A 13149-nucleotide genomic window follows, 5' to 3' on the forward strand; every position below is an offset into this window, starting at 1 on the left:
GAGTGGGTGGAGGGAGCGGGAAGAAGGGAATGAGTTAACATCTCAGCTGAGTATAAAAGGAATATTTTTAAAGTCATACTGCAAAACTTGGAGATAAATACAAATTTAAGTGTAGCAAACGTAATCTAAATAAACATAATCTGAAATAGATTAATAAATAATCCAGTGTGAAATAAGAAAAACTAAATTTTAAACTTACATAGGGAGAAAGGAGAGGGGCAGTACTGGAATGAATATAAAAACCTTCAATGATCACTAAATCACACAGGGGCAAAGGAAATCTGGTCATGGGTTTGGCTGCAAAAGCTAAACAGAAGAACAATAAATGCTTTTGTGTTTTTGCAATTAGTCAGAATCGAAGACGAGGGGAGGACCCTAAAGGACGCAAACATGATTGAAATAAAGATGAGCATAAAATAGTTTCAAAAACCAATAATTACTCCTTGAAGTGTTTGCTAGGGAAGCACCGATAACATGCCCCCACCATCTGAGATAATTAAAGTACAACTCCAATATGAACAAAATGGATAAAAGCAAAATACTGCGGATGCTGGAAATCTAGAACAAAAACAAAAATACCTGGAAAAACTCAGCATGAACAAAATGGAGTTATGTTAAAAGGAATCCGAACAAACAAAGCCTCAGGGATGGATTGTATTATTATAGAGTATTAAAAGAGACAAGAGTGAGATTTATACGGGGCTGATAGCTAACCTGTGGAAGTAGTTGGATGCTGGAGAAGCCCCATTAGATTGGAAAACAATGGGCCGTAACCTCCGATTAGCATCGGAAAGTGCTAGCCTGCAGAAATTAGAAGAAATAAATGCCAATTTACCTGGTCTTGAAAATAATGTGACACTTCCATTTGCTGTAGCTGCTTGGGGCCTGCAGGGTTAGGGGCTTGGGGCCTGCAGGGTTAGGGTTGGTGTTAGACTCCTCGCAGGCCCCAGTGAAGTCTCAATCCAGCGCATTCAAGGAAGCTACGCCCCCTTTTTTTATAGTACTAGCTTCCGTAAAGACCAGGGAAATTGACAGGCCAAGGGAAGGTAAGTAGATAGGGGTTGGTTGTCTGGGGTGATTGCAGGTGTCTGGGGGATTGGGGGGGTGTTCAGGGGTTGGTAGGAGGGTGGTCCGGGGTCTCTAGGGCAGGGGGTGTCGGTCGGAGGCCCAGGGAGGAGTGGGGGAGTTAGAAGTCTTGGGGGGAGGTGTCTGAGGTCCAGCGGTGGGGTGTTCAGGAGTCCAAGGTCAGGGGGAGAGGTGGGGGTGTGTCAGAGACTGTGGTGGGGGGAGGGGGGGATGGGGGCAGTCCCGTTGGTTGGGGGGAGGTATCAAGGGTGTGGGTGAGTCCCGTGGGATCAGTCTAGCTCGTAATAATAGTTACTCAGAAGTTAGAAGAGGTTTTAATTCTTCTGGGTAACCATTGGTATAACCCTGGTGGAACCAAAGTTTGCGATTTAAATCACGCTTTCAGATGGTTCCTAGTGCAGCGCAATTGTCCAGTGGAAGTGTGCACTTCTGGGCAATTGTGCAACTCTTAACTGGGAACTTGTCAGAGAGATTCCCCAGCTCATCTCTGGGGTACCCCCCAAATCCTATGCGGGGATCATGGAAGTTACAGGCCAGTGTGTTAATTCAAACTAAGGAACTGTAATTCACCTCTAAGGACCCTGTTTCACAGTGTTACTGGCCTGGGAATACATTAGCTTTAGCTACCCAAGTTGGTCTAATGTGAAGGTATGTGATACAGACAGGTTTAACAATAGGTAAAAATAATCTTTAGGATTAAAGAAGGAAGAGCAAAGACAACGGCCTTTACAGTATATTTTACAAGAAGTCAAAGAAAGTGGACCCTGAACACACCAAATGTCCTAGTGTTTTTATCACAAATTTAAGATTTTGAATTTAGTGGAAAATTGGTATTTGCAAACCTTGCTTAGACTGGTAATAGGGTTAACAATTTATTGAAAAACAAGTTTATAAGAATCCTGGGCACAATCTATTTAAAACAAGGTAATATCTGTAACAGTTAGTGATTAGCATTTAAATAATTTACCAGTGCACATGTTTTAAATATTAAAACTATTTTCTGTGTATTTCTCATGAGATAAATGAATGAAACAGTTTACTGAACTTACTCTGTTTTCAAAGATCTGTGTCTCTATTTAAAATGTTTCTTTGTTTTTTTTTAAGACACCAATGTTGTATGTTAAAATTTCCTTCAGATATTTTTTGTGACATTTTTACCATAAATAGATGAAGGCATCTCTTTTAAGAAAAAAAGCACCAATGTTTGCTTTTAAGTCTAAACTATCAGTTTTAAATATATTACACTTTATTGCAGTGGGGTCAGTTTTTCTAATGTTACATTCACTGCATGGTTTCCCTTCTCAACCCTGGAAACAGTTATGAGACAGAGAAAGAGAGAATGGCAGCAGTGTAAATATATGTTATTGATGCACATTCCAGCAGTTAGAAAAAGGGGGAAATAGTTTTTAAACTGATGGTGCGGTGAACCAAATGTTGTCATGGATAGGATTCTCTAGCTCGAAGGCATTCTTCAAAATGATATAAATTCAGGGGCTTGGCTGTTTCACTTCTTTATTTGAGGATTCAGTGTCATTCAAAGAATCAAGGAGTGGCCAGACTATGAAATAGCTAGTTTTTAAATTCTCGAGGACTTGTGAGAGCCCATTCTAGTTCTCTCTTCTAGCATCTTGTAGTTACTTAGAATCACTTAAATTTAAGGCAACAGTTACTAAGAATAGCTCCAAAAACTTTTTGGGAACCAGAAATATTGCTCATGCCATATTATTCTAGGCTTTACAAAACAAGAAAGTGTTATGTGACCTGGGGAGGGGGTAATTTGAAGATATTTATAATATATACATAAATGAACCCAAGCCATAATATGTATTTTATATAACATTATTTTGATTGGAGATTGTTAACTTGGATTACCCGTATAGTCAAATTGAGTAGGGTTAAAAAAGTATAAATGTAAGACTTATATTTATATAGTGCCTTTCATGACCTTAGGAGATCCCATTGTGCTTTACAGCCAATGAAGGACTTCTGACGTATAGTCATTTTGTAACACAACAGCCAATCTGCACATTGTAGATTCCCACAAAAAGTAATATAATAATGACCAGTTTTGTTTTTGTGATGTTGATTGAGGGATAAACACTGGCAAGGACATTGGGGATAACTCATCTGCTTTACTTTGAAATAGTGTCATGGGATCTTTCTGTTCAACTGAGAGAACAGATGGGACCTTGGTTTCTTGCCTCATACAAAAGATAGCACCTCTGACAGTGCAGCATTCCCTCAGTACTGCAGTGTCAGCTGGGGTTAGTGTGCTCAGACCTCTGCAGGTGGACTTGAACCCACAGCCTTCTGTCTCAGGAGCAAGAGTGCTGCTCACTGAGCCATGGTTTAAAATATTATAGTACATAAATTTCTACTGTTAGTTATTCCCTTTGTTTCAGTTTTCATAAATGAGAGTCTCTGATTTACAAGCTGTAATTTTTTACTGAGATGTGGGATGGGTTTGCTGCTCCTGTCCATGAATGACATAAGTAATTGCAGGCTACTGATCACATAAGTAGAAGATTCCAACATAACCTTTAAGTAGGCAGTAAAATATGCATTGATTGTTAGGACAGGTTGCAGCTTTTCTGCTTCAATAGGAGCTTGTATAATAGACTGAAACAGGACCCAATGGGAGCTTGGGGGAGAGGGGGAACCAACCTAATTTCAACCCACCACAGCAGCACATGTACGACTGTATTATTCATACTGTTAGAGAGCTACTTTGCTTCAATATACTAAAATATAGTTAAAAAAAACTGAAACATTACGAACCTACAAATATGCAGGTAATTCAGTTCTTTCAGGAAGCAGTGTGATTGCGATTTTTCTTCCTTTCTCAACTCTGACCTAGATAAATATGAGGCATAAATGACAGATCATTTATTTCTCATAATTAATTCCCAAATGTCAAACTCCACAATTTCAATGCCAATAAATTATGTCATTTCTGGGCATAATATACTGTCTGTAGAAAGGTCAAAACCTCATTATTTTAATAAATATCTGATTAATAGTAGGGTTCACTTAAAGAAATCTGAATATTTTCATTTGTAGCTCATCATATCCTGACTAAAAGACACATGCTTCCTGAACTCATTGTGGCTGCTTAATAATGCAGTAGTAAACTGTGACTTTTACCCTCTTGTCTATCTCTGTTACACGACACTGTATTGTTCTGCCAGAGCTGAGATTGTAAAGGCTGACTCATGCATTTCTACCACCCAGATGTTGGAAGGGAGCTCCATTACTCATAGCTGGTTGTAATGACCACTTGACATTGATTATGAAGACGGTTATCACTGGTACTTTACAGTAGAAAACAACTAATTGCACTTCAATCCGAAACTGCTCTAAATGCACCTTTTGTCTTGTGTGAAAATTATTTTTCAAAAGCAGCTTGTTTCATACAAAAGAAACCTTTGAATTGGATGGCACAATCAGTCTGATTGCTCCAGCCTTCGTAGTCTGCTTCGCTGTTCAGAACTCCAAATTTCATGAGAACATTACATTTGTAAAAAAGAAAGAAAAATGAATCAGTAAATGCAAGCTATTACATTTTAGTGGTGTTCCAGAAGTACTTGTGAAGGTGCATCTGCCAATGTGCAAGGCAATGAGCTGTTTGGGTTATAGGAAAGGACACTCATTTCATTGGCAAGAGTTAAAACTGAACCAAGCTGCTGCCAACTGCATGGTAGATTTTCCACATTCTCACCATAAAGCAAGGTATCTGGCCCACCACCAATAAGAACTAGAAAATTCCGAGCAGGTTGTCCATGCTATTTCAAATCTGTGTTCATGTGCACCAATTACCTTGATTTGGGGCAGAACTTGGAATTACTACTCCTTTGTGTGAACATTACAATGGCATGCATGTGAGTGAAGATGGGCTTTGAAGGCACAGTAATAATTTTCCAATATACTGAATTATGTATCATATAAAAGGTGACCATTGATTCATTACCTGTTCTGTACAGTTGGTACATTATTTCTGTCTCCTTCTGTACATAATGAATATTGGGTAAAAGTTAGCATTGTGCAGTACACAAGAGGATGCAAGCTGACCATTTATCTCTGTATAGTACTTGCAGATTCATTATAGCCCAGGGACTGCTGTATCTGAATAGCGACAGCTGTTTTCCAGATGGAAGAGTTGGTACTTGTTAGTCCAGCATCTCAATTAAGTAAAGGAGTAGCAAAAATTGTAATCTCTTGGCAGGACAAACTATATGTCTTCTGTACGAAAAGTGATCAACTTACTATATTATACATTAAGTCTATTCTAAGCCATTATTATTATGGGCAGGATTTTGTGCTTGACGCATGCCCGACACGCCCAACACGCCCGACATGCCCGAGCATAAAATGACGCACAATAACGTTGAGCATGCGTCCCGACACCATTGTGCACTTGCGCAATATTTCGTTCGGCAGGCATGCACCGGAGTTGGCTGCACACCTGCCGATAATTAAAAGGCCTATTAAGGCCATTAACTAATGAAATTCAATTCTATGCTGCCCGTCCAACCTTATGGTTGGCAGGCGGGTGGGTGAAAAAGCCAAGCAGCCTTTACATCTTTTAGGAAACCTCATCCATGAGCAGGATGAGGTTTCCTAAAGCATTAAACATTAAATAAAAACTTTATTTTGGAATTAAAAACATGTCCAATCTCATGTGACAGAGTCACATGAAGAGTCATGTTTTATTAAATTCTTACTGTCTTTATTAGTTTTTTATAACAGCACTTCAAACTCCCTGAGGCAGCTTCGTGCCTCAGGGAGCTTGAAGCGCTCTTTTGTGTGCATGCGCGAACTGCACACTGGGCCTAGCTCCCCCCCCGCCACCCGTACAGGCTGCGCTCAGTGCTGCCGTTTGCAATCCACACAGGGCGGGCCTTAATTAGCCTGCCCATGTGAAATCGTGGTGCAAAGCCGATTGTGGGAAGATATCGGCTGCCTGACCGCCCTGCCCACCCTCGCCGAGCACCTCCACCAAGGGCATAATCCTGCCCCATGAAATGTTGACATGTTTTTGGATTTATATCCTGAAACGTTGAAATTCAGTTTGTACGTGTAGTGTTTCATACTGCTATTGCATTCTGTACTTCATTTTTAAAATGTTCAGTATGCATTTGTTTTCCAAAAAAAAATCTGTATGCTGCATGCAACAGTTTTAACAGTATTGCAGTGTGTGTCCTGCACCAGTAAGGTTTAATATAGAAGTCCTGACCACCAAAGGAGAAAGGAGAGATACCTTAGAATGGGATGGAGTGAGATGACATATCTGATAGTGGTTGGCTATCCTCATGTGCAATATACAATTGATGGTCTATGATCCAGAGTTTTCACAGAGTGGAAGAGGGGGAGGGATGGATTTACTAGGAAATGCATGTCTGACTTTTGTCCCATTTAGACTGGATTTTGAATCATTTTCATAAATATTGCTACATAACCAACCATCTCTCTTTATCAAACACCCACCCCTGCCCCCATGGCCATTATAAAAGCAATATTTTTTTTCCTGTGATATTGTGAGAAATATTTAGAAATTCTATTGCAAATTTCTGTTGAGTGCCAATAAAGCTGACAACAGTTATAAAATATATGGTCAGCACTTGGCCTGAATTTTAATTTCCAGAAGTTGACAAAAAAAATGCCAATGTCTTTTGAGATAAGAAGCTCTGAATACATTCATGTCTGCTAAAAGGGGGAGAAATGATGGCTATGTACAGTTCATTGTAACTGGATTGTGAAATGTGGGAACAGTTATATTTTCCTCCTTATCCCCTTGAGTTTATTTTATGGGTGTGGCTTGTTAATTATAGGATTCAGAATGTGCCTAAAATAGTGTAAGGCCATTTCAAGCCCATTTATTGTACTTAATAGAGAAAGCAGGCATGTCCTCTGTCCAGGATATTGTGTGAATGCACAATATGCTAATGACACCTGAACAGCAGGGCACTTGTCAATTGGATTTACTTGCAGGTCAGAAACTCCTGTTTCCCTGCACATTCCATAGAAAATCTGGTTTAAAGGTTGTTCTGTTCTTTTAAGTGTGTGAGTGGATTTAGCAGACAAGAAGAAATAACTTGTGTTAGTATCTTTTATGCGCTAAATATGCCCCAGATGAGTTGACAGCCAAGTAATTGTTTTTGCAGTATACTTACTGTTGTTATGTAGGCAAATGCTGTAGCTAATCTGTACACAGCAAAGTTCTCCAAACAGCAATGAGATAAAGCTAATCTGTTTTGATGATGTTGGTTGAGGGATCAATGTTGGGCAAGATATTGGCTCTCTGCTTTTTGAATAGTGCCATGGAATCTTTTATCTCCATCTGTACAGGTGAGTGAAAACCTGCTATAAAGTCTCTTCTAAAACAGAGCACTTCCGACAATACGGTATTTCCTCAGTACTTAAGGCTAGACCTCATAATCTTCTTAGTCGGACAGAAGAGTTCTGTGCCGTACTGAATTATAGTGTCTTTGTGATGGAGAGGATATTGGGTCAGAGGTTCAGCTTGGGGTCAGATAGAATGCCGTGTTATGAATAGTCTGGTTCAGCCTGAGATAATAGCTAGGGAGGGGAATAGAATCAGTTGAAGTGTATGGAGTTTTTGATGGGGGGTCAGAGATGGTGACTTCAATCTTCCCAACCTTTAGCTGGAGGAGAAATGTTAATATATGTCAAAAATAAAACTGCAATGTGTACAATAAGACAAAGATACATTCTGGTATTTTAGAGTGTATGCATGTAACAGTTGTGGTCTTACTAAGAAATGGTTTTGCTTTGCACCTTAAAGTAAATGTCTTGTGTACAAAGCTTTACCATTTACCTTTGGCACAGTAATGCAAGGTGGTTATTAATAGAACGTCCCATATTTTTCCAAGTATGCTACATGTGAACTTTGATTACTGAAAATAATTTATTAATATGATATTGTTCAGAAAGATTTTAACAAAACAAATAAATGACAGGGAAATGGGGGAGGGGATTACACAAACCTGGGTTTTAAATTTCTGATGGTCTGTTGGGAACTGTAAAAGCTTCCTGTCAGGCCTGTGCTCTTCTGCAATGTCCTGTTCCCTGGCTGCCTCCTGGGATTGTCAGGTGTTGTCTTTTTCACACTACTCTGTTTGCTGATGTAACTGGGCAGTCAGGAAGTTAATTTAATATTACATCCGTTCATTGACTGTCCCTGGCAGCTTGCCTCAGTGCCACAACCCGTGGTTCGAACTGGGAAAATGGATTCAATCTAGATCTCCAGCAGGACGTGTCAGCTGCTCAAGTTTTATATGTATGTAACTGAAAGGAAATGCAGAAACCTGTCCTATTGCTTTTCTCTTTTGAACATATTGAAGAAAATATAATATCCCTAAATGATTTGTTATGTAGTAGTACTGCAATGTCCAAAATTGTTGCACCAAGTTAAAATGACAAGAAACAATGTTAACTGAAATACACAAATACACCGTGCTACATTGTTATCTCATATCTTACAACAAATGATATATACTTCTGCTGAGTGTCCAGCTGACCTTCCAGTTAAAGGGTAGATTTCTATGCTGTTGTCAAGGTTAATCCAATTCTATACATGGGCAAAATTGCCTCCTGATTTCAATGCATTTGGGGAAAGTTCTGCCTATGTGGCACCGTATATCTACAATGATAGATTATGACAATGTGCAGAGCTTTTGGTTTGTTAAGCACAGTGTCTGCACTCTAACAATAGGCAGACAATTAATGAGCAGCTTGTGCAATGATGGGAATGGAGCTGTGGTTAGTAGGGGATAGTTGGGACGGTAAGATTCTCCACACAGCCACTTCATGCTTTTATACCAAAACATAACAATCAACAGAAAACTACCCTTACAGAATGTGTCTTCATAGAAGTGCATAGGAGGTAACAGTTACTTGTAAGAGCTGGCCAGTGCACACATAATTATGATCGCCAGTTTTCACACTTTTGCTGAGGTAACAACAGTAATTGGACTTCAGAGATAATACATTGTGTAAAATGTCGGGCATGTTTCTGAGAAATATGTGAATACAACTCTTTCCTTTCTGATGAGTTAATTGGGGAAATTGACAGGGATCAAACAGAGTTGGCTGAATGAGGTTGAAATACAGTGGAAATGCCACACTCCCTGATCACCCATGTAGCTAATGTCTGCGTCTCTCTCTGTTGTGGCAACTAGCTCCCAACAAATTTCTTCCCATCATGTCATTAGCATTCTCAGTTTTAAAGAGAATTCAAAGAAAAATTAATAGATTGGGCAGGAAAAGACCAAGTGTGGTTAAAGTTATTTATAAATTTTAATTTCCTTAGAATTATACTGCTGGTGAAACCCTGTCTTTAAGTATAATAGCCTGTAGATTAATAGTGTTTTACCATTACATCTCTAACCATCTAACCTATAACATTCTTAACACCACAGGCCTTCTACGTGTCTAATCTTTTCAAACCCAAGATGAAAATCCCCCCTCCACCAGTGAGAAGAGAGATAATTACACCCGTGGACATCATTGACAGGAACAACCATCATGGAATGTGCTAATCACCTTATTTGCAATAAGGAACCAACAACAACAACAGCAACAAAAATCAAAATGGACAGAAGCTGATACAAAAATCAAAAAGTAAAATAGTGACTGCTGAACAGCAAATTTGCTGCTCTCTAATCTCATCAGACAGTAGAATGTAGGGAAAAAGACATTTTACTCACAGTCATGTGGGTGTGTACCATAGCAGCATTTCTAATCAAACCACAAAAACCGCACAGAAGACATGAAAACTCCAAGCTTGTGAATTTGTTTTGAACTGGTCAAGGCTGACCACCAATGAATGAATGCATTTGATCAACAAAAGGATAAAAACTTTATAAATAGTTCCACGCGCAAAAACATAATGGTGGCTGCCTCATTGTAAATGGGGACCATGGCAGTAAACTTTCATATTTTATATATAAATATATAAAAAAACTAAAACAAGATAACTATGTAAAATATTATTTCTGAAGCAACTTTTTTTAGATATTTTATCCTCTGCGATTAAAACTGTTTATATGTGTTTCGACCTGTGTTATTTACAAAGTGCTGCTTAAAAAATAGCATTGATTTTTTAAAAGAACATATTTTGTATGTAGTCAACTAAAGTATTGTAAGCTTTTGTCTGGGCGGGGATGGGGAAATGATTTTTGATAAAACTACAGCTAGAACCACTTGCATCAATAATAAACATCACAATAAGTCATTTGTTAGTACTTTATATTTTTATGTTTTTGTAAAAAAAATTCTTTAGCTTCAACTCATTTGTCCTTTGTAGAATTTAAATGTTAACATTTGACTATTTTTCTGATGTAATTAGCTGTATGTTTTGTCTATGCGCTTTTAAAATAAAAACTCCTAATGGAAAATACATTATTGTATAGAATTTCTGACTAATTCTTCCAGCTGCCACCCTAACCAAGGCATATTCAATTAAATTATGTATATATTCATCTTGATGTTATCCTCCTCTGTTGAAGATAGGGGCAATGTAATTTTACTAACTCCATTTAAGTGTTATTTTTCTTTGTTTGGGAAAATTAAGCGTATAGCTTCCTCTACTGTATGCCAACAATGGACAATGATCTCCTGTTGTAGATTCACGTCTTACTCAGTGTGATATTTCCATTTCTTTAACAGATCCTATTGTGGTATTTAAAGAGAGGGGGAGCATTCACGATGTGCTGGGCAACATTCCTACCTTGAACAACACCACCAGAATAGATTAACTGCTCAATTCTCTCATTGCATTTGTAGATCTTGCTGGCAAAAATCAGCTACTGTGTTTGCAGTGACTGCTCTTCAACTTTAACTAATGGCTTCACTTGTCTGTGGCTTCACCTCAAGCTCCTGATGCTCAAGGGAATCTTCCCAGTCTGCACTACTTGTAGGGGTAGCAAACTAGGAGCTCAAACAGTTAACTATCACAAAAGAGGGCTATGTTGTGAAGAAATAGTTGTTGATAGGTTGAATAGATTATTGGACACCTATTGATGAATATTGTTCTACAAACTAAACATAACTTGACTGCATTGCTCTCAGTTTATGTTTGTCTTCCATGATGGGTCTTGGGTCATTTTTCTGCTGACAGTTTTATGCAAGGGCAAGTTTTGGTTGTTGCATTTTCTAGGATGCAGGTAGCAGTAATAGTGCATGCAAACAAGAGTGAATTGAGGCCCTGTCTTGTTTTGTGCTGCTGGCAATCCTATTAGATGGATCCTCCATGCCTAAAATTACTGTAAAAGAACAAATGGCTCCAAAAAACAGCTTTGTTGCTAATTGTTTGAGATATTTGACAGTGTAAGAAAGGGATGCCAGACTTAGGGCTGAATGACACTAACCCTGAATTTTGAATTTTGGGAGACCTAAGGTTTCATCTTTCCTGAGTCTTTCCATGTTCTCTTACAAAAGAATGTCCATGAAAACAGTCACTCAAGGGAATCCCAGACTTGTAATTTCTGAAGATTTCTCCAGCGCAGTCCTATTCCCTTGTATCACTTATTATCATGAAAGTAGTTTTCAGCTGATCTAAGCTGTTGGACAACATACAGCAGATAGATGTTAGTCTATTGTGATTTGGGATTTCAGACATACTGCTGCCATGGGAGCTGCCAGGTGTATTATAACCTGCTAAAAACAGTATCATTGTTATAAAATTAGATCCTAAGTAGTTAAACACACAGTTCAGGAGAACTGGTAGGTATAGATTGGATTTCACATGGGGCATCCCTAAAGATTCTGAATTAAAGTTAACTTGACATTGTAGTATTTTTTTCATACTCATTCCTATTGACTCAGCTTTATTCATTTGAACTCAGCAGGAACCTTTACCAAGTTTCTGGTGAATTTTGCTCTTCAGCGTAAATTATCGGTTATTTTATCTTATTACTAAAAGTTGAGGCTGGAGTTAGATTTTTAAAATAGAATGCTGTTGAAGCAGTCAAAAAGAAATGGGGTAGGCTCAGTAAATCAAGCAAAGCTACAGGGAAAAGAGGTTATAGCCCAGCTGTAACAGAATGCAGAAGAGTTATTAATGGTCTAGAAACTCAGTCTGCCCAAAGCAGACAACCGTGAGGGAGCACGAGGAAAAATCTGTACTCCTGAATGTGATTCCCGAGGTGCCTCACCATTGAGTCTCATTTCCAGTGAGCCAGCAAGCTGCAGAGAGTTACAGACAACTTGCCTGCAGTTTGGTTTTACAGTCGGGCTGATATTGTGGTCCTAGTGGCCATAAGGTAAGTGAAGAATGGATGGGGATGTGGGCGGCTTGGAGGCATTGGTCAGGATGGAAGGAGGGAGTGGGAGTGACAGTGACTGGGGTGGGAAAAACAGCTGACGACAGACCACGCACTTTAATATGAGGACGCGTATTCCTGCTGTGCCTAGTTCCACATTCAGGTAAGCATATTTAAGAAAAGCACCATTTTAGGCAGGGCCTAACAGGTTGTTAGGCTGCTCCCAGCTCTAATTTCCCTGAGAGCAGCCAGCTTGTGGTGGAGGTGAGGTCACAAACAGGTATTAGGCAGCTTAGTTGCACTTGCAAAAGTGCCTAGCGCCAGTTTCAGGTGTGCCCGCGCTGTGCCGATATGGTGGGAAGCCTACTTCCAAGTTGTGCTTTCTCTCCTCCACACTAGGGGACTTAAGAGGCCCTTTAGTGCAGGTACCGTGCAGCCTAACGTCCAATGAAGCTCAATATAAGCTTGAGGGAACAGCATCTGAATGTTTGATTAGGCATTTTCCAGCCTTCCAGACTTAGTGATAAAAACAAAAAAACTGCGGATGCTGGAAATCCAAAACAAAAACAGAATTACCTGGAAAAACTCAGCAGGTCTGGCAGCATCGGTGGAGAAGAAAAGAGTTGACGTTTCGAGTCCTCATGACCCTTCGACAGAACTTGCGTTCGAGTCCAAGAAAGAGTTGAAATATAAGCTGGTTTAAGGTGTGTGTGTGGGGGGCGGAGAGATAGAGAGACAAAGAGGTGGAGGGGGGGTGGGGGTGTGTGGTTGTAGGGACAAA

General features: G+C 39.3%; 1 protein-coding gene across 2 annotated transcripts in view; it reads left to right on the top strand.

Annotated features, from left to right (window-relative positions):
• plpp3 (phospholipid phosphatase 3) overlaps positions 1–10504 on the top strand; it is a 149259-nt gene extending 138755 nt beyond the window's left edge. For both annotated transcript variants that reach the window (XM_041208937.1, XM_041208938.1), the window contains exon 6: positions 9525–10504. In XM_041208937.1, coding sequence (XP_041064871.1) covers positions 9525–9644 — 120 coding nt within the window. In that variant the 3' untranslated portion in view covers positions 9645–10504. The remainder of the gene's footprint in view (positions 1–9524) is intronic.
• The last annotated feature ends 2645 nt before the right edge of the window (positions 10505–13149 follow it).

The sequence above is a fragment of the Carcharodon carcharias genome, chromosome 16 (genome assembly GCF_017639515.1).
Source record: "Carcharodon carcharias isolate sCarCar2 chromosome 16, sCarCar2.pri, whole genome shotgun sequence".
In the NCBI taxonomy this organism is placed as follows: Eukaryota; Metazoa; Chordata; class Chondrichthyes; order Lamniformes; family Lamnidae; genus Carcharodon; species Carcharodon carcharias.